This window comes from Oncorhynchus keta, chromosome 1 (genome assembly GCF_023373465.1).
Source record: "Oncorhynchus keta strain PuntledgeMale-10-30-2019 chromosome 1, Oket_V2, whole genome shotgun sequence".
Taxonomy (NCBI): Eukaryota; Metazoa; Chordata; class Actinopteri; order Salmoniformes; family Salmonidae; genus Oncorhynchus; species Oncorhynchus keta.
Genome location: NC_068421.1, coordinates 46953556 through 46976689, shown reverse-complemented (window position 1 = coordinate 46976689; position 23134 = coordinate 46953556). Strand labels below are relative to the sequence as shown.

Below are 23134 nucleotides of genomic sequence, written 5' to 3'. Positions count from 1 at the left end.
ATTCTTTAGTGCACATCGTAGCAAATCTTTTTTTTTTTTTTTTTTTTAAAGGAAAAAGGGTTTCTAATCGGACAAGTTCAGCTAGGTCCCACACCATTTGCTTCAGTTTGATTCCTAGTGAACACGTCCCTGACACATAAGGGAAAGCGGTGGAAGCAAGCAGTCAGTGAGGAATAAAAGCATGGCAAAGAACGTGACAGAAAAACAAAAGACTGCAAAACACCCAGAATCGTAACAATCTTTTGTTGTGAGGAAGGATCTTGTTGTGATTCCACTGTTAAAATTTTTTAAATTTTTTTTCTTGTTTTGTTTAACTGTGCCCGACTGTTAGAGAGAATTACCGCTGAGGACAATTTAAGTTGTCAACCTCACAGAAATATCTACCAAGACAATATATTTTGCCTGAGCGGCCTGCGGATAGTGTTCCAGAGGTTAGTGTGGCGTACCCAGCCCGGGACACACGTTTAGCCAACGCCACCAGTCGGCATGGGTTTCCAATCTGCCTCCCAATCTATCCTACCTTTGACGTCTCCTCTAGCCCTCTTCACTGCCCAATCTCAATATAATAAATAAAACCGACAAAAAAATATATATCTAACGTCATATGCCTGAAGGTGGTTTTCAGCCGAGATTTCAAAATGAACATAAAACAGATATTAACTTCCCTTTGCGTTTCCAGCCAGTAGGGATCTTACCACACAGACGGACCGGGAGGCAGGGGCAGAGAAACACATTAACAACAGTCTTTCATACTCAGCATTCATTCACACTGTTGCCAAATCACTTGATCACCACTGTGGGTTTGGCCCATTCCGTTTTGAGTTGACCTGACCAGAGGCACTGAGAGGTCAAATGGCACCCCCTTCGTTTTGGTCCCCTTTTATTCTGGTCAAAGGTAGTGCACTACAGAGGGAGTAGGGTGTCATTGAGAAATAGACAAAACCGCTGGGGTAATTCCACAACAAAGTGGAGGGAAATAGGCACTACTTACCCTATAACAGTCAGCCGAAGCAATCTTAGCGTCATATAGGGACGCTACCTTCCCTGACACCTGAAGTACTATCGGCTCAGTAACACAACAGCTCAGTAATGACTGGGACTATAGAGTGTGTTGTAGTGGGCGTTTTATCACATTTCAAAGCAGCTTGAGACATGCTACATGACACCTACACGTTTGGCACCGATATTCCACCAGACAACATCACACCAATACGGTCAAGATGTTGCAGAGCATTTGTACAAATCGGACATACGTGTAGAGGTGTAAAAGTCCCCTGCTGACAAACTCATCGTTCCAGTCGAAATGTTGTGAACATATAGATCCCATGCTGATTGTAGATTGTAGTCCTGTGTGGCTTAGTTGGTAGAGCTCAGCACTTGCAATGCCAGGATTGTGGGTTTGATTCCCATATGAACAAATAGGGATATTTATTTAAATGATCTGGATAAGAATGTCTGCTAAATGACTCAACTGTAAAGTGGCTTGCGAAAGTATTCACCCACCGTGGCATGTTTCCTATTTTATTGCCTCACAACATAGAATTAACATGTATTTTTGGATGGTTTGTATCATTCGATTTACACAACATGACTACTACTTTGAAGATGGAAAATATTTTTCTTGTGAAACAAACAAAAAATAAAAAGACAAAAAAAATCTGAAAACTTGAGCGTAACCCCCAAACAGCTGAAGTCTGAAGTTTACATACACTTAGGTTTGAGTCATTAAAACTCGTTTTTTAACCACTCCACAAATTTCTTGTTAACAAACTATAGTTTTGGCAAGTCGGTTAGGACATCTACTTTGTGCATGACAAAATACAATTTTCCAACAATTGTTTACAGACAGATTATTTCACTCATAATTCACTGCATCACAATTCCAGTGGGTTAGAAGTTTACATACATTAAGTTGACTGTGCCTTTACACAGCTCGGAAAATTCCAGAAAATGATGTCATGGCTTTAGAAGCTTCTGATAGGCTAATTGACATAATTTCAGTCAACTGGAGGTGTATCTGTGGATGTATTTCAAGGCCTACTATCAAACTCAATGCATCTTTGCTTGACATCATGGGAAAATCCAAAGTAATCAGCCAAGACCAAAATAAATTATAGACCTCAACAAGTCTGGTTCAAAATTCACCAAACTCATTATGGGAAGCTTGTAGATGGCTACCCGAAACGCTTGACCCAAGTTAAACAATTTAAAGGCAATGCTACCAAATACTAATTGAGTGTATGTAAACTTCTGACCCACTGGGAATATGATGAAAGAAATAAAGGTTAAATAAATCACTCTACTATTATTCTGACATTTCACATTAAAATAAAGTGGTGATCCTAACTAACCTAAGACAGGTCATTTTACTCGGATGAAATGTCAAAAACGGAGTTTAAATGTATTTGGCTAAGGTGTATGTAAACGTCCGAATTCAACAGTATGTATAGCCGCCATTTGCAGCAATTACAGCTGCAAGTCTCTTGGGGTATGTCTCTATAAGCTTGGCACATCTAGCCACTGGGATTTTTGCCCATTCTTCAAGGCAAAACTGCTCCAGCTCCTTCAAGTTGGATGGGTTCCGCTGGTGTACAGCAATCTTTAAGTCATTCCACAGATTCTCAATTGGATTGAGGTCTGGGCTTTGACTTGGCCATTCCAAGACATTTAAATGTTTCCCCTTAAACCACTCAAGTGTTGCTTTAACAGTATGCTTAGGCTCATTGTCCTGCTGGAAGGTGAACCTCCGCCCCAGTCTCAAATCTCTGAAAGACAAACATGTTTCCCTCAAGAATTTCCATGTATTTATTGCCATCCATCATTCCTTCAATTCTAAATAGCACCTGCCGATGGAAAACATCCCCACAGCATGATGCTGCCACCACCATGCTTCACTATGGGGATGGTATTCTCGGGGTGATGAGAGGTGTTGGGTTTGCGCCAGACATAGCATTTTCCTTGATGGCCAACCCTGATCTGTACTTCTCCAGAACTTTGTCCCTGACCTGTACGGAGAGCTCCTTGGTTTTTATGGTGCCGCTTGCTTAGTGGTGTTGCAGACTCTGGGGCCTTTCAGAACAGGTGTATATATACTGAGATCATGTGACACTTAAATAAAGTCCACCTGTGTGCAATCTAACTAATTATTTGACTTCTGAAGGTAATTGGTTGCATCATATCTCATTTGGGGCTTCATAGCAAAGGGGGTGAATACATATGCACGCACCACTTATTTATTTTTTTAACAAGTCATTTTTTAAATTTCACTTAACCAATTTGAACTATTTTGTGTATGTCCATTACATGAAATCCAAATAAAAATCTATTTAAATGACAGGTTGTAATGCAACAAAATAGGAAAAAAGCCAAGGGGAAATGAATACTTTCGCAAGGCACTGTAAATGGCCACTCCACTGGATAGAAACTCCGATACACATAGGGAGCAATACTATGTGTATCGGTGTATCAACACACCGATCAGATAGTCAAATAGAGTCACTGGCTAACTAGTATTAGGCTAAGGCTAGCAATGTCCAACTCCAACCTGTGCCATATCGGTTAGCCTCATTTTGACAGACAGATGCGGTGTAGAGTGAAGTTGCCGATAGAGACTTGGGTCAGTTTTGCCTTTTCACCCACTCATGATTAAAGGTTAGGAATTGGAAGCTGATTCTAGATCTTTACCTAGGTGAACTTCACCCCAGATCGACAAGTGCAACAGAGAGGAAAAGGAAGCCCAGGGCAATAAAAACACAAAGATACGGCACTGCACGAGAGAGACAGCATACATACGACGCTCAGCCGGTTGAAATCGTTCCGCACACGCCTGCTCTTATCCCTGGTCTTCTTTCGAAACGTGATCTTACTCCTGAAGCTCATCCTGATTCAAAAACAGAAGACTGCACACGGATGCCGATGACACGGGTAGAGACGGGGACACGGACAGGACGTGTGTTCCAGCAGGCAGAAGGTCCATTGAAGGGTGTGTGAGACCTGTCGGAGCGGGTGGTGCCCAAGGAGGAAGTAGATGCTTGATGTCACACGGTGACAGAGGAGGTGCAACAAGGGAAAACTGAGAAAAAAAAATCCAACCACCAAATCTGCCTCTCTTCCGTTTCTCTCTGAAGACGCTCTCTATCTTTGTTCTTACTCTCACCACATTTTTGGGCTGGATGCCCGCTGGGGCCACCCATGTGAAAATGTATGCAACCACTACTATAAGTCACCTTAGATTAAAAAAAAACATCTGATAAATGGCATTAATTCAATCACCATTATTAATATACTGTATTAGATACAGTAGCCATAGTAACATTACAGGGCAATACTTTGTAGTGGAAGTACAGCTCTGTAATACTGACACTACAGTACGTAGACACATTGGTCTAGACTAGACTGACATCTCCCCGCTACGTCACACAACTGAATTCTTACAAACTGCTGTTCTGACACTCAACTATGATCTCGTCTCCTTGGTTGTAATCAATGCCACACCCTCTCACTCTCTTTCTAATCACAAACACGCATGCACACTCACAGGCAGGGCCTATACGTGTGCATCCGATGTGTGTAAACTACAACTTCCTTTATTTGCCAGAGAGGGGGCGTATTTATAAACCAAGACCAATAAGTGTGTGCGAGGACACGCATTTACATTTTAGTTATTTAGCAGACGCTCTTATCCAGAGCGACTTACAGGAGTTAAGTGCCTTGCTCAAGGGCACATCAACATCATTTTCACCTAGCTAGCTCAGAGTTTCAAACCAGCAACCATTCGGTTTCTGGCCCACCGCTCTAAACCTCCAGGCTACTTCCTTAAGAAAGTACTCAATTTATTCCAAATGTTTTATTTTACAGCCTGAATTAAAAATGGGTAAGACTCGGTTGTTGATCATTGCTAGACAACCATTTCCAGGTCTTGCCATAGATTTTCAAGCAGATTTAAGTCAAAACTATAACTCAGCCACTCAGGACATTCACTGCCTTCTTGGCAAGCAACTCCAGCGTAGATTTGGCCTTTCACCCTACTGAAAGGTGAATTAATCTCCCAGTGTCTGGTGGAAAGCAGACTGAATCATGTTTCCTCTTGCATTTAACCTGTGCTTAGCACCATTCAATTTTTTTTTATGCTTAACGATTACAAGCATACCCATAACAAGATGCAGCCACTACTGTGGTTGAAAATATGGAGAGTGGTACTCAGTAATTGCTGTATTGGATTTGCCTCAAACTTAACACTTTGTATTCAGGTCAAAAAGTTAATTACGTTGCCACATTTTTTGCAGTATTACTTTAGTGCCTTGTTGCAAAGAGGAAGCATGCTTTGGAGTATTTTTATTCTATACAGGCTTCCTTCTTTTAACTCTGTCGTTTAGGTTAGTATTGTGGAGTAAGTACAATGTTGTTGATCCATCCTCAGTTTTATCCTATCACAGCCATTAAACTCTAATTGTTTTAAAGTCACCATTGGCCTCATGGTGAAATCCCTAAGCGGCTTCTTTCCTCTTCGGCAACTGAGTTAGGAAGGACACCTGTATCTTTACTGTGACTGGGTGTATTGATACACCATCCAAAGTGTAATTAATTACATCACCATGCTGAAAGGGATACTGAATGCTTGCTTTTTTATTTCTTACCCATCTACCAATAGCTGTCCTTCTTTGCTAGGCATTGGAAAACCTCACTGGTCTGTGTGGGGTAGTCATTCAAAAATGTTTAACACTATTATTGCACACAGAGTGAGTCTATGCAACTTATGTGTCTTGTTGAGCAAATGTGTACTCCTGAACTTATTTAGGCTTGCCTAAATACTTGAATACTTACTGATTCAAGACATTTCAGCTTTTCCTTTTTTATTAATTTGTAAAAGAAATCGAAAAACATAATTGCACTTTGACATTTCTTTGACTGACAATAGATCTCAATGTTATCCATTTTAAATTCAGGCTGTAACACAACAAAATGTGGAAAAAGTCAAGGGGTACGTTCTGAAGCACTGTACATACATACAGTCCCTGTCAAAAGTTTGGACACACCTACTCATTCAAGGGTTTTTCTTTCTTTTTACTATTTTCTATATTGTAGAATAATAGTGGACATTAAAACCATGAAATAACACATATGGAATCATGTAGTAACCAAAAAAGTGTTAAACAAATCAAAATATATTTATATTTGAGATTCTTCAAAGTAGCCACCCTTTGCCTTGAAAGCTTTGCACACTCTTGACATTCTCTCAACCAGCTTCATGAGGTGGTCACCTGGAAAGCAGAAATCATGAGGTAGTGACCTGGAATGCGGGGGGTAGTGTGTCCAAACTTTTGACTGGTACTGTACATACATGCAAGCACGAACGCGCGCACACTACCCCCAGCCCCATCCACACACACACACACACACACACACACACACACACACACACACACACACACACACACACTACCCTTGATGAAATTTCATTGCAGAACTGAGAGCTATCAGCTGCCAACCAGTTTGAGGAACAGACCCTGTTGCGTCACAGCCTCTCAGCCTTTGTCCCATGCCCTACATGGTGTACTACTGTAATTTTGACCAGGGCTCGGTCAAAAGTAGTGCACTATATAGAGAATAGGGTGCCATTTGGGAAGCAACCGGAGTCTGAGTGCTGTTAACCTGATTACATAAGCTACTGTAAGATCTTTTTATGTTTTTGATCATTTAAAAAGGGGAGAAAATGCAATCGATTTTACTCTCTCCATCCATTGATGGTCAATACAACACCGGGGAAAAGCACCAAAAATACACCACCAAGAGTTTAAAACTGTAATGCAGCATGACTTTGACACAAACCAATAGATGAGAAGAATGATGCTGATAGGGGTTACAGGAAGAGTCATTGACCGACACTGAATGGGAGAGAGGAGACGAGGGTTACATCCCAAAATGGCACCCTATTCAATATATAGTGCATTACTTTTGACGAGGGCCTATAGGTCTCTAGACAAAAGTAGTGCACTATATAGGGAATAATAGGGTGCCATTTGGGACACACACCTCAACAACTCTCCAGGCATATGTTAGTATAGGGCTATTGCCATTAGATTTCAGTTTTTCACATTTTGATGCCAAAACATTCAGGAGATAAAGGTGCTCAAAATTGACCCATTTTGCATACCTCACCTACAATGAGACTGCCATGTCTTCATCACTGTCACGCCTACTCCCGCTCCGGCGATCGACTCTACTAGCAACTGGTCCTGGCATCATCATTACGCACACCTGCTCCCCATCGTTACACACACCTGGGCATCATCATCACCATGATTCATCTCCCTTTATGTAGCACTCAGTAGCCTTAGTCATCAGGCAGTTTTGGTTTTGGTCAGTACGCTTCTCCTGTTATAGTTTATCTGCCTTTCTTATCACTAAACTCACCTTCTGCACCTGGTTCCTGACTCCAAGCATATAGAGAACCTGTCAAAGTTATTTTACCATTTTCTACAGTGTAGAATAATAGTGAAGACATCAAAACTATGTAATAACACATATGGAATCATGTAGTAAACAATAAAGTGTTAAACAAATTCAAATATATTTTGGATTTTAGATTCTTCAAATTAGCCACCTTTTGATGACAGCTTTGCAAACTCTTGGCATTCTCTCAACCAGCTTCACCTTGAATGCTTTCACAACAGTCTTGAAGGAGTTCCAACATATGCTGAGCACTTGTTGGCTGCTTTTCCTTCACTCTGCGGTCCGACTCATCCCAAACCATCTCAATTGGGTTGAGGTCAGGTGATTGTGGAGGCCAGGTCATCTGATGCAGCACTCCATCACTCTACTTGTTGGTCAAATAGCCCTTACACATCCTGGAGGTGTGTTGGGTCATTGTCCTGTTGAAAAACAAATGATAGTCCTACTAAGTGCAAACCAGATGGAATGGTGTATCACTGCAGAATGCTGTTAACCATGCTGGTTAAGTGTGCCTTGAATTCTAAATAAATCAGACAGATTTACCTGGAAAGCACCCCCACACCATCACACCTCATCCTCCATGCTTTACGGTGGGAACCACACATGCGGAGACCATCCATTCACCTACTCTGCGTCTCACAAAGACCCGGCAGTTGGAACCAAAAAGCTCAAATTGGACCAAAGGACAAATTTCCACCAGTCTAATGTCCATTGCTCGTATCTCTTCACCCAAACAAGTCTCTTCTTCTTATTGGTGTACTTTAGTAGTGGTTTCTTCGCAGCAATTTGACCACGAAGGCCTGATTAATGCAGTCTCCTCTGAACAGTTGATGTTGAGGTCTGTCTGTTACTAGAATTATGTGAAGCATTTATTTGGGCTGCAATTTCTGAGGCTGGTTACTCTAATTAACTTATCCTCTGCAGCAGGTAACTCTGGGTCAGGGCAGGTCTTGCCTGGTGGTAGCCCAGTGGAGCCGGTCTAGCCTAGCGGCAGCCTAGTGGTTAGGGCATTGGACTAGTAACCGGAAGGTTGCAAGTTCAAACCCCCGAGCTGACAAGGTACAAATCTGTCGTAACTTGCCTAGTTAAATAAAGGTCAAATAAAAAAATACAAAAAGCTGGTAGAGAGAATGCCAAGAGTTTGCAAAGCTGTCATCAAGGTAAAAGGTGGCTACTTTGAAGAATCAAAAATATAAAATATATTTTTATTTGTTTAACACTTGTTAGGTTTCTACATGATTCCATGTGTTATTTCATAGTTTTGATGTCTTCTTCGGGATCGGTGTCCCTTCCACAGGACGGTTGAGCTAACGTAGGCTAATGCGATTAACATGAGGTAAGTAACAATAACATTTCCCAGGACATAGACATATCTAATATTGGCAGAAAGCTTAAGTTCTTCTTAATCTAATTTACAGTAGCTATTACAGTGAAATAATACCATGCTATTGTTTGAGGAGAGTGCACAATTTTGAACATGCAAAGTTATTCATAAACAAATTAGGCAAATTTGGGCAGTCTTGATACATTTTGAACAGAAATGCAATAGTTCATTGGATCAGTATAAAAATTTGCACATAAACTGATGCTATATATTGGCCAAAATCTAAATTGCACCTGGACTGGAATAATACATTATGGCCTTTTTCTTGCATTTCAACAATGGTACAATTTTTTTTTCAAAAGAACGATTGTTTTTCTAATATATAATAATAATATAATGTTTTTCTCTTTGTATTATCTTTTACCAGATCTATTGTGTTATATTCTACTACATTAATTTCACATTTCCATGAACTTAAGTGTTTCCTTTCAAATGGTGCCAAGAATATGCATATCCTTGCTTCAGGGCCTGAGCTACAAGCAGTTAGATTTGGGTATGTCATTTTAGGCAAATATTGAAAAAATCCTTAAGAGGATGTAGAAAATAGGAATCTGTAGATGTGTCCAAACTTGACTGGTACTGTACGTTACAATCACTAAAAAGATAAAAGGTTACATTTGACATCACTTGGAAGCATACAAATCAGGGTTGTAATGCTATTTTATTTTGTAGCTTAGATCCTATTTGACATAATCTGAGGTGTTCGTGTTGTGCCCGCCATCGGTTGAGACACGGCATGTTCCTGAATAAAGGGTGCGTTTCATGTTTTGGCTGATAAATGTAGCTACTAAACATTACAATTACAAACTTTCAGGGTAGCCTAGTGGTTAGAGTGTTGGACTAGTAACCAAAAGATTGCAACGTCAAATCCCTGAGCTGACAAGGTACAAATCTGTCGTTCTGCTCCTGAACAGGCAGTTAACCCTAGGCCGTCATTGAAAATAAGAATTTGTTCTCAACTGACTTGCCTAGTAAAATAAAGGTAAAATAATAAATAAATAAAAAACATGCACAGACCTTACCATGAAATGCTTACTTTACAAGCCCTTTAACTATCAATTCAGGTCAAGGAATAAAGCTAACAAAAACTTTACTAAATAAACTAAAGTACAAAATAAAATACAAAAAGTAACACAATAATATAACAATACCGAGTCAATGTGTGTGTGTGTGTGTGTGTGTGTGTGTGTGTGTGTGTGTGTGTGTGTGTGTGTGTGTGTGTGTGTGTGTGTGTGTGTGTGTGTGTGTGTGTGTGTGTGTGTGTGTGTGTGTGTGTGTGTGTGTGTGTGTGTGTGTGTGTGTGTGTGTGTGGTGTGATGTGGGGTGGGGGGGGCAGGTTTGTCATGGTAATCTGTACATGTAGGTAGGGGTAAAGTGACTATGCATAGATAAACAGCGAGTTGCAGCAGTGTAAAAACAAAGGGGGGTGTCAATGTAAGTAGGTCGGGTGGCCATTTGATTAATTGTTCAGCTGTCTTATGGCTTGGGGGTAGAAGACGGTTGGATGCTGAGCAGTTGCCATTCCAGGTGGTGATGCAACCAGTCAGGATGCTCGATGGTGAAGCTGTAATTAATACCACAAAGATGGTTGGAGGTCCAACCATCTTCCATAGATAATAATACAAATATAGATAATAGAAAATACATATTTGTGGTAGTAACTAAAAGCTCAAATTTAAATTACATTCCAATGTCAATGGTGTAACAGCTAATTGCAAGTCCATTCTATGGATTCTATTTCTATGATTAAATTGACGCCTACCCTGTGTTCAAGAGTATGCTGTGTCTCAACCGATGGCTGGCACAACACAAAATCCTCAGAATTATGTAAACTAGGATCAAGCTACAGCATGTGAAGAAAAAGAAAATCAGATTACAAATGTTTTTATAATTGATGTTAAAGGTGTCTCACACTCCATATGTTATGTACCCCTCTATCTTCTCTCTAGCTCGCCCCCTCTTAGCAACAGTTAGACCACAAACCACTTTTCTCTGGCAGATCAGGGAAACAATGTCACACACACACACACTGTGAGATGAATGATTGACACCTCTAAACTTCCAGTAAATGGTTTGCCTCCAATGCTCCTTATAGGAGGACACATCACTGCACTCTATAGTCCTCTGTAAACTGGTCATCTCTGTATACCTGATACAAAACCCACTGGTTGATGCTTATTTATAAAACCTTCCCCTCTATCTGAGATACTGTACCTACTGCCGCCCTCATCCTCCACATACAACACCCGTTCTGCCAGTCACATTCTGTTAAAGGTCCCCAAAGCACACACATCCCTGGGTCACTCCTCTTTACAGTTCAGTGCAGCTGGTGACTGGAACGAGCTGCAACAAAACACTCAAACTGGACAGTTTTATCTCTTCATTCAAAGACTCAATCATGGACACTCTTACTGACACCTGTGGCTGCTTTGCCTGATGTATTGTTGCCTCCATCTTCTTGCCCTTTTCTGTTGTCTGTGCCCAATAATGGTCATACCATGTTTTGTGCTGCTACCATGTGCTGCTGCCATGTTGTGTCGCTACCATGTTGTGTTGTCATGTGTTGCTGTCATGTAGTGTCTCTCTTGTTGTGATGTGTGTTTTGTCTAACATTTTTATTTTAATCCCAGTCCCTCTCCCTGCAGGAGGCCTTTTGCCTTTTGATAGGGTGTCATTGTAAATAAAAATGTGTTCCTAACTGACTTACCTAGTTAAATAAATGGTTCAATAAAGAAAATACAGAAATCTGTCACTTGAAATGAATTCATTAGGCCCTAATCTATGGCTTTGACCTGACTGGGAAAACAGATATGCATGTGTTGGTCACAGATTTAAAGTGGAAGAGGGCTCAGAAAACCAGTAAGTATCTGGTGTGCCTAGCCATTTGCCTCATGTAGCGCAACACACCTCCTTCGCATTGAGTTGACCAGGCTGTTGATTGTGGCCTGTGGAATGTAGTCCCACTCTTCTTCAAAGGCTGTGCGAAGTTGATGGATATTTGTGGGAACTGGAACACTCTACGTACACGTCAATCCAGAGCATCCCAAACATGCTCAATGGTTGACATGTCTGGTGAGTATGTAGGCCATGGGAGAACTGTCCCATTTTCATCTTTCAGGAATTGTGTACAGATCCTTGTATTATCATGCTGAAACATGAAGTGGGACAATGGGCCTCAGGATCTCAGCATCTCTGTGCATTCAAATTGCCATTGATAAAATGCAATTGTGTTCGTTGTCCGTAACTTATGCCTGCCCATACCATAACCCCACCTCCATCATGGGGAACTCTGTTCACAACATTAACATCAGCAAACTGCTCGCCCACACGAGGCCATACATGCTGTCTGCCAGCTGCCAGGTACAGTTGAAACTAGGATTCATCCATAACGAGCACACTTCTCCAGCAAGCCAGTGACCAAAGGCTTCGCTGAGACGTTTTCTGACAGTTTGTGCTGAAATGATTAGGTTGTGCAAACCCACAGTTTCATCAGCTGTCCGAGTGGCTGGTCTCAGACGATCCCGCCGATGAAAAAGCCTGATGTGGAGGTCCTGGGCTGCCGTGGTTACACGTGGTCATAATTTCAAATTCTCAGAAATTACGTTGTAGGCAGCTTATGGTAGCGAAATTAACATTAAAATCTCTGGCAACAGCTCTGGTGGACAATTGCACACTCCCTCAAAACAGGAGACATCTGTGGTATTGGGTTGTGTGACAAAACTGCACATTTTAGAGTGGCCTTTTATTGCCCCCTGCACAAGGTACACCTGTGTAATGATCATGCTGTTTAATCAGCTTCTTGGTATACCACACCTGTTAGGTGGATGGATTATCTTGGCAAAAGATAAATGCTCACTAACTGGGATGTAAACAAATTTGTGCACACAAGTTGAGAGAAATAAGCTTTATGTACACATAAATATATTGTACACATAAATATAATATACACATAATATTTCTGGGATCTTTTATTTCAGCTCATGAAACATGAGACCAACACTTTACAAGTTGCATTTATATATTTGTTCAGTGTATTTCAAGTTCCATAATTGCTCAATATTTAGAAAATCTCAGTCAGTGTATCAACAGGCTCTGTTACATACCCCATTAAGTCCTTTAACGAGCTGCTAAAACACCTGCAGCCCATCAAACATCCAACCCCCCCTATTCCGCTCCAGCTGTCTGGGCTGCTTCCATCCCTCCATCTCCCCCTCTTTCTTCTCCAGCCTCACTCACTTCCACATCCCACCAAACAACCCCATTCTCCCTATTTTCTCCGATTCTTTCCGTCCACCCCTGTGCTGATTCTCAGTAAAACTGCAGCTGTGCAGGATCAAAATAGAACGAGCGCAGGCCTTAGAATTAGCAGCAACTGCTAATCAAACAGGGGCGTGAACGAGAGATGGAGAGAGAAAATGTAAGAGAAAGACCGAGAGAGCGAGAGAGAGAAAAAAATATAATGAGGGAGGGAGAGACAAAATAGAGAGAAAGAGAGAGGATGCGAAAAAACACATGACAGAAGGAAATTGATGAAAAGGAGAGCTGACAAGGAAGGTCCAAGGCCATATAATATCTCAGAGTTTGACCACCAGTAGAAGCTGGTGAATGTCTAGCTCAATTACAATCTCTGTTTACATCCAAAATGGCACCCTATCCCTTTAATGTGAACTACTTTTGACCAGGACCCATAGGGCTCTGGTCGAAAGTAGTGCACAGTACTATGTAGGAAATAGGTTGCTGTTTGGGAGGCAGTAATAGTCTGCTGTGTAATGGGAGCCAGAGTGTGTATGTTTCCTAGTGCTGAGACAGCACAGGACAGGGTCCAGGATCAGACTGCAGCTATCGCCATCTGGATCACATCTACTGCAGAGAGCGAGAGAGGGAGAAAGAGAGGGGGGAGAGAGGGTGGGGAGAGAGAAAGAGAGAGGGGGAGATATGGGGGGAGGGGGGGGATTGAGGGACAGAGATAATGAGAGGGGGGAGATGTGGAAGAGAAAGAGAAGGCTAGAGAGTACAGAAAGTGATAATATCATACTCTTATGAACAGGGGAAGGAGGCAGATAAAATATATATATATATTATTGTCACCTAAGCCAGATAGGTGCTGTGAAATGTGTTGTTTTACAGGTCAGCCATAGTAGTAAGGTTTCCATGGAGAAAGTTAGGGTTAAGTGCTTTGCTTAAGGGTACATCAACAGATTCTTTACCTTGTCGGCTTGGGTGTTCAAACCAGCAACCTTTTGGTTACTGGCCCGACACTCTAACCGCTAGGTTACCTGCCAAAAGAGGGAGGAGATAGAGAAGCAGAGATGAGGGAGAGGAATGGCAGGGACTGGAGTATACTGAACAAAAATATAAACACAACATGCAACCATTTCAATGATTTTACTGAGTTCCAGTTCATATAAGGAAATCAGTCTATTTAAATAAATTAATGTTGCCCTAATCTATGAATTTCACAAGACTGGGCAGGAGCGCAGGCATGGGTGGGCCTCGGAGAGCCCTCACCGACTTGGGAGCCAGGCCCACCCACTGGGGATTCAGGCCCAGCCAATCAGAATGAGTTTTCCCCCACACAAGGGCTTTATTACAGACAGAAATACTCCTCAGTTTTATTAGCTGTCTGGGTGGCTGGTCTCAGACAATCCCGCAGGTGAAATAATCAGATTTGGAGGTCCTGGGCAGGCATAGTTACATGTGGTCTGCGGATGTGAGGCCGGTTGGACTTACTGACAAATTACGTTGGAAGTGACTTATGGTAGAGAAATGAACATTCAATTATTTGGCAACAGCTTTGGTGGACATTCCTGCAGTCAGCATGTCAATTGCACGCTCCCTCAAAACATGAGACATCTGTGGCATTGGGTTGTGTGGCAAAAATGCACATTTTATAGTGGCCTTTTATTGTCCCTAGCACAAGGTGCATCTGTGTAATTATCATGCTATTTAATCAGCTTATTGATATGCCACACCAGTCAGGTGGATGGATTATCTTGGAAAAGGATAAATGCTCACTAACAGGGATGTAAACAAATTTCTGCACAACATTTGAGAGAAATAAGCTTTTTCTGCGCATGGAAAATGTCTGGGATCTTTTTATTTCAGCTCATGAAACACACTTTACATGTGGCTTTTCTATTTTTGTTCAATATACAGTTTGAAGTCGGAAGTTCACATACACTTAGGTTGGAGTCATTAAAACGAATTTAAACCACTCCACAATTTTCTTGTTAACAAACTATAGTTTTGGCAAGTCGGATAGGACATCTACTTCATGCATGACAAGTAATTTTTCAAACAATTGTTTAAAGACAGATTATTTCACTTACAATTCACTGTATCACAATTCCAGTGGGTCAGAAGATTACATACGCTACGTTTACTGTGCCGTTATACAGCTTGGAAAATTCCAGAAAATGTCATGGCTTTAGAAGCTTCTGATAGTCTAATTGACATCATTTGAGTAAATTGGAGGTGCACCTGTGGATGTATTTCAAGGCCTACCTTCAAACTCAGTGCCTCTTTGCTTGACATCATCGGAAAATCAAGAGAAATCAGCCAAGACCTCAGCAAAAAAATGGTTAGCCTCCACATGTCTGGTTCATCCTTGGGAACAATTTCCAAACGCCTGAAGGTACCACGTTCATCTGTACAAATAGTAGTATGCAATTATAAACACCAAAGGGACCACGCAGCCATCATACCGCTCAGGAAGGAGACGCGTTCTTTGGTACGAAAAGTGCAACTCAATCCCAGAACAACAGTAAAGGAGACCTTGTGAAGATGCTGGAGGAAACAAGTACAAAAGTATCTATATCCACAGCAAATCGAGTCCTATATCAACATAACCTGAAAGGCCGCTCAGCAAGGACGAAGCCACTGCTCCAAAACCGCCATAAAAAAGCCAGACTACGGTTTGCAACTGCACATGGGGACAAAGATCATACTTTTTGGAGAAATGTCCTCTGGTCTGATGAAACAAAAATAGAAGTCTTTGGCCTACCATTGTTATGTTTGGAGGAAAAAAGGGGGATGCATGCAAGCTGAAGAACACCATCCCAACCGTGGCAGCATCATGTTGTGGAGGTGCTTTGCTGCAGGAAGGACTGGTGCACTTCACAAATTAGATGACATCATGAGGGCGGAAAATTCTGTGGATATATTGAAGCAACATCTCAAGACATCGGTCAGGAAGTTAAGGCTTGGTCTCAAATGGGTCTTCCAAATGGACAATGACCCCAAGCCTACTTCCAAAGTTGTGGCAAGTTGGCTTAAGGACAACAAAGTCAAGGTATTGGAGTGGCCATCACAAAGCCCTGACCTAAATCCTATAGAGCATTTGTGGGCTGAACTGAAAAAGCGTGTGCGAGCAAGGAGCCCTACAAACCTGACTCCGTTACACCAGCTCTGTCAGGAGGAATGGGCCAAAATTCACCCAACATATTGTGGAAAGCTTGTTGGAAGGCTACACAAAACGTTTGACCCACAAGTTAAACAATTTAAAGGCAATGCTACCAAATACTAATTGACTGTTTGTAAACTTCTGACCCACTGGGAATGTGATGAAAGAAATAAAAGCTGAAATAAATCATTCTCTCTACTATTATTCTGACATTTCACATTCTTAAAATAAAGTGGTGATCCTAACTGACCTAAACCAGTCAATCTTTAATATAATTAATGTCAGGAATTGTGAAAAACTGAGTTTAAATGTGTAAACTTCTGACTTCAACTGTAGCTGCATATTTTCTCTTGACACAAGGGTCAGTGACAGACAGACCAGGGTACATGGAGAGTCAGAGAACAGCCTAATTAATGTCTGGACCTCTGGGGGTAGATTAGCGTTAATATTGCAGATAGATTGTCTGCATCATTTTCAATCCCCCATGTATATTTTATTTTTGTAAATACATACAGTACCAGTCAAAAGTTTGGTCACACCTACTCATTCAAGGGTTTTTCTTTATTTTTCACTATTTTCTACATTGTACATGATTCCAACACACATGGAATCATGTACTAACGAAAACAATGTGTTAAACATCTAAATATATTGTATATTCTTCAAAGTAGAAAAACAAATGATAGTCACACTAAGTGCAAGCCAGATGGAATGGCGTGTCGCTGCAGAATTCTGTGGTAGCCATGCTGGTTAAGTGTGTCTTGAATTCTAAATAAATCACAGACAGTGTCACCAGCAAAGTAGAATGCCAAGAGTTTGCACAGATGTCATCAAGGTGGCTACTTTGAAGATTCTCAAATATACTTTTTTGGTTACTACATGATTCCATATGTTTTATTTCATAGTGTTGATGTCTTCCCTATTATTCTAAAATGTAGAAAATAGTCAAAATAAAGAAAGACCTTTGAATGAATAGCAAAATTATTACTATTAATCTAAATAGCATCTGAAGGTAGACCATTATGCACGGTTGTGATCCACTTTCACTTTCTGATCTTACGAACTTTCCTGGTACGCAAAATAAAGCTTCAAGATGAACCTTTTACCCTTTAGTCTCATGTACTTTGACCCCTCTTCCTGATTGGCTGTCAGCTCCGGACCCATTGATGAGGAGCCTGGGAAAAAAAGCCTAAACATTGTCCTCTTCCTCAGATTCACCTTCCTCCTCCTCATCTCCATCTCCCATTCGGACCACCTGCCCTTTCTCTCTAGTCAGGGCCTCCCCCTAACGACAGGCAAAGGTTCCTTAGTACCTTTGACCACATCAGCCTCTCCCCTCCCACCTCCTTTCTTCTCCCCTTTTTCCCCCTCTTCCACTTGACACCCTCCTCCACCGCCCCTAGCCGCTTGCCCTTCCCCACGATACTCTCCTCATCCACTAGCGTAACCTGACTAGGCCCTGCCTCATCTACACCACCATCCATGACATGACTAGATCCAGTTTCAGCTACACCACCATCCATAGCATGTCTAGACCCAGACTCAGCTACGCCACCAACACATCCCTTACAAATATTCCACTAGCAATCAACCTACCCACCAAATTCACTCTTTTCATGAAGACAATCACAGCTTTGTTAATTCTGGAAGCGGAATCCATAAATTCATCTCCTAGCTGTTCGCCGACCATGAGCAGAACCTCCTCCACCTCAACTCCATTCTCAGGAACACACCTGAATCCAAGCCGTAATGACAGCATCTCCTTTGCCCAAGGCTGCGAAGCCATCATTGCACACCACACCGTTCAAACCCCAGGAAACTAAAACTCTGTCCTCTTCCTCCCAAACTTTGAAAAAAAAAACAAATTAAACTAACAGTGTGTTAACTCTCCACCATAGAAAAGAAAAATTGAAATAAAGTAAGGACAGAGCCCTTTACATGGCCTCTCAACTACAAAACACTTCCAAGGCAGAGAGAGAGAGAGAGAGGCAGAGAGAGAGAGAGAGAGGCAGAGAGAGAGAGAGGCAGAGAGCGAGAGGCAGAGAGAGAGAGAGGCAGAGAGAAACAGGGAGCGAGAGAGTTAGAGAGAGAGAGAGAGAGAGGCAGAGAGCGAGAGGCAGAGAGAGAGAGAAGAAAGCGGTGAGAGAAAAGAGAGAGGGGACTTTATGGTTGCCTGGTTACCCAAACTCCTTGCTCCGGCCAAATGCTACATCACACCCACGGACGACATCTCCCCTACGATGTCTAGAATGAAAATACGTTCTACACCATCTGATTCTGCCCAGAAAAAGATCATTTGAGTAAGAGCCAAAACACACATGGGTACAGCGACATTTAGTAAATTCGTCATTAACTTTGATACTTAGGTCGAATCGCTGATGACTTTGTTTTCTTCAACACCCCTCAATTTGAGTCGTGACATTTTTCAATTTCTTCAATGTCACCATGCATTCAGCAATCAGGAAACAAAGGATTTCTGGGAATATGGAAGCCTGTCCCAGAGATGGGGATTAGCCCTACAATTACCAGGCAGAGGGATGGTCGGACAGATGGAAGGACAGGGACATTGAAATTCAGATACCCATGTTGAATGGTGACAACAATTTTGGCTGTAACTATTAAATATCTGTACACCCCTGTTCCTCAGCATCACCTTGCCAGCCCGAGTATAACCTCACCCGTCAGTCTCAGACTCACCACTGATTTAGTTCACAATCACGAACCAAGCGGTCACAACTCATTACTGCCTTAATAAACTTTGGGGTGAAGCTTTTCCTCAGTACAGATCTTGGATCAGCTTCCCCTCCCCAATCCTAACCTTAACCATTAGTAGGGAAAATGCTAAACTGACCCAAGAACAGCATACAGGGACAACTCCACCCTACTGCTCCTAATAAAGGATCCAAATGGTATTGCGGTCACTCACAGACAGAAACAAAAGAATATTGGCCAGTCCAATATCCTACATTTGTTCATTTGCTCATTCATTCACCCGTTGACTTCGACAAACACTCACATCATCTTATCAGCAGCCTATTAGATGAAACATGAGCAAAGAGACACATTTTTCCCACAGAAACTATATTGCCCTGGACTGACCCGCAGCCACCCCCCACCACCCTTCTCTCCCTGTACATCCCCGGCAGCCCCCTGCCTCTGTTTCAGCCCCTCTCCCTCTCAGCTGAGAGGGAGTAACACACAGCTCGGTTCACATCATGGCTCGCTCCTGGATAATACATTACCCTCCACACAAACACACACACACACCCAGTCACACGCACACACTTACACAAACACAGAGAGGACACATTCTCCCCTCGCTGTATGTTAATACCACATGGCTAACACTCGTATACAAAAACAGGAGCCCAAACAGATTCTCTCTAGCCCTCTTACACTCTGCCCCCCCCCCGCCCCCAACAAAGGAAGAAGGGAGGCTGCAGCCAACAGCTCCGCAGTCTGATGTTAGTTACCATAACAATGATGGTGAGGGCTCTACCTCCCCCGGTGGCGGTGTGGCCCTCGCCGGGAGGCAGGGCGTCCGAGGATAGCTGGTCCTGGCGGGAGCACATGTGGACACAGTTGGCCCGGCCCACGGAACGTAGGGCCTGGAGGAGCACCAAGCTGGCCGAGCAGCCCATACCCAGGTACCCAACCACGTCACCCACAGACAGAGCCCTCTGCCCTGGATTCACCACCCAGCCCTGGCCCCCTGGACCTTGGACCAGCCTAATAGTGCTAAGTGATGCTAAGTTCAGGAAACCCCAGCTACAGCCTAGTCAGGTTAGCCCAGGTTAGTCCCTAAAGCTCCGGTGCTCCAGCACTGCCTGCCTACTTCGTACTGCAGTCCCACTGCTCTCCTCTGGCTCAGTACTGCTAAGTGCTGAGCGCTGGGACCCTCCAGCTGCAGCAGACAGAGGCTGCCTTGTCGCTCCACTCTCCGCACTGATCTGATCTGCCTACACTGTAGCTGAACACAGCTGGCTCCTCCAATCGAAGCAAGACACGGTCGTCAGCTGACCAGAACTGACAGCCAAAAACACACACAGGCACGCACTCTAGCACCCAGTCTCGCCCGCTCCCTCGAGTTCTCGTGCACGCTCTCTCTCTCGTCCACATATACTGTTCACACAAATATTGCGAAGTGATTTAGAGGGACATGGTAAAAAGACAGGAAGTCAATCCAAGCTGGAGTGAGCTCTGGGAATTGCACTAAGCAAATGAGTGTGTGTGTGTGTGTGTGTGTGTGTGTGTGTGTGTGTGTGTGTGTGTGTGTGTGTGTGTGTGTGTGTGTGTGTGTGTGTGTGTGTGTGTGTGTGTGTGTGTGTGTGTGTGTGTGTGTGTGTGTGTGTGTGTGTGTGTGTGTTTCTGTGCATGCGTGTCCAAATCACCAGCTGTGTTACACCAGCCGTAACAGTGTCGTTCAACTATTCAGACCAGCCACCTACTCCACACACTACGTCTCGCTCCGTACTTCCTCTCTCCCACTTAAGAATTTGAAATCTAGCTCATACTGTACACTCACTTAGTGGTACCTAAAGTGCTGCAGTCTGCACCGAAAAGCTAAATAGCACAGAGAAAGAAAAGGGATATTGAGGGGAGATAAATATTATCGAGAGAGAGAGAAAGAAAGTGAGGAGGGAAAAAGACTAGAGTAGTAGGGCTGTTGCGGTGACCGTATTACCACCACACCAGCAATCATGACCGCAATAAAATGCACACTGGACATGCATTGGTAGTACCCAACTCACTGACAACCATCAAGTCCTAATGGCCTGGTACTCTATATTGGGCTATATTGTCCCTCTGACCAGTCTGACATTAATGCAAATTCCATCAAAAATCACCTCACTGTGATTGATCCATTTGAAGAAAGAGGTTTAACCATTCTGGGACCGGTGGCAGTATTGAGTAGTTTGGATGAATGAGGTGCCCAAAGTAAACTGCCTGATACTCAGGCGCAGAAGTTGGGGTATGCATATAATTGGTATATTTTGATAGAAAACACTCTAAAGATTCCACAACTGTTAAAATAATGTCTGTGACTATAACAGAACTGATATGGTAGGCGAAAACCTGAGGAGAATCCATCCAGGAAGTGCTTATTTTATTATTATTATTTTGAAATGGCTGTTTTTCCATTGAAAGCCTATCCACCATACAAAGACTTATGACCCAGTTCACGGTCACTATGGCTTCCACTACATGTGGCCAGACTTTAGGCATTATTTCAGGCTTTTACTCTAAAAAATTAGGGAGAAACACCACTTTCAATGAGAGGACAGTAGAAATTTCCAGACATATGTTCGGTGCTTGACCGGGAGCGTGCCTCTCTTGTTTTTCCTTTTCTATTGACAGAGATATTGTCCGGTTGAAATATGATCGATTATTTATGACAAAAATAACCCGAGGATTGACTATAAACATCGTTTGACATGTTTCTACGAACTTTTATGGTACTTTTTTGATTTGTCGTCTGCCTGCTGTGACCGCACTTTGTGTTAATGGATTACTGAACAAAGCGCACCAACAAAACTAAGGTTTTTGGACATAAAGAGGGACTTTAATCAAACAAAAATAACATTTATTGTGTAACATGGAGTCTTGTGAGGGCAACCATATGAAGATCATCAAAGGTAAGTGATTCATTTTATCGCTATTTCTGACTTTTGTTACTCCTCTACTTGGCTGGTTACTGTTTGTAAGGATTTGTCTGCTGGGCGCTGTTCTTAGATAATCGCATGGTTTGCTTTTGCCATAAAGCCTTTTTGAAATCTGACACAGCGGTTGGATTAACAAGATGTTTATCTTTAAGCCAATGTATAACACCTGTATGTTTTCGGAATTTTTATTATGAGTATTTCTGTTTTTGAATTGGGCGCTCTGCAATTTCACTGGCTGTGTTCCGTTAGCAGAACACCTGTTCAACAACAGGTTGAATCTAAGTGGAAAACATGGCAGTTGTGGATGTTGTTCCAAAGCCTAACACAATGAAATGACAGTGCTTTCTAAGGTGATGATTCATTCAAAAAGCCCATACGCACATTAAGAGTTTACTCATTCCCAATGGATTAAATAAAACCATTTCCTCATCAATCTACACAAAATATCCCATAATGACAAAGCGAAAACAGTTTTTTAGAAACTTTTGCACATTTATGAAAAGTAAAAAACATAAACCGTATTTATATACCGTACTTAAATAAGTATTCAGACCTTTTGAGCTCAGGTACGTCCTGCTTCCATTGACCATCCTAGAGAAGTTTCTACAACTTGAATCATGTCCACCCGTGGTAAATTCAATTGATTGGACATGATTTTGAAAGGCATAAGGTATCTGTATAAGGTCCCACAATTGTGGGTAGAGCGCAGAGACCGAATTATGTCGAGGCACAGATCTGGGGAAGGGTACCAACAAATTGCTGCAGCATTGAAGGTCCCCAAAAACACAGTGGCCATAACTGAAAGAAGTTTGTAACCACCAAGACTCTTCCTAGAGCTGGCCGCCCGGCCAAGCTGAGTAATCGGGGGAGAAGGTCCTTGGTCAGGGAGGTGACCAAGAACCCGATGGTCACTCTGACAGAGCTCCCAAATTATTTTGTGGAGATGGTTGTCCTTCTGAGAGGTTCTCCCATCTCTGCAGCACTCCACCAATCAGGCATTTATGCACTCTACCAGACGGAAGCCACTCCACAGTAAAAGGCACATGACAGGCCGCTTGGAGTTTGCCAAAAGGCACCTAAAGGACTCTCAGACTATGACAAACAAGATTATCTGGTCTGATGAAACCAAGGTTGAACTCTTTGCCCTGAATGCCAAGCATCACCTCTGGAGAAAACCAGGCACCGCTCAACACCTGGCCAAAACCATCCCAACGGTGAAGCACGGTGGCATGG

General features: G+C 42.5%; 1 protein-coding gene across 9 annotated transcripts in view; it reads right to left on the bottom strand.

The window, feature by feature from the left end:
- dock10 (dedicator of cytokinesis 10) overlaps nt 1-23134 on the bottom strand; it is a 183613-nt gene that overhangs the window by 111225 nt on the left and 49254 nt on the right. For 3 of the 9 annotated variants that reach the window (XM_052526141.1, XM_052526145.1, XM_052526147.1), the window contains exon 1: nt 19712-20188. The exons of 2 other annotated variants lie outside the window; for them this stretch is intronic. In XM_052526141.1, coding sequence (XP_052382101.1) covers nt 19712-19879 — 168 coding nt within the window. In that variant the 5' untranslated portion in view covers nt 19880-20188. Of the gene's footprint in view, nt 1-3792; nt 4007-19711; nt 20190-23134 lie in introns of those variants that run through there. 4 more of the 9 variants (XM_052526164.1, XM_052526165.1, XM_052526158.1 and 1 more) reach the window with 2 other exon arrangements.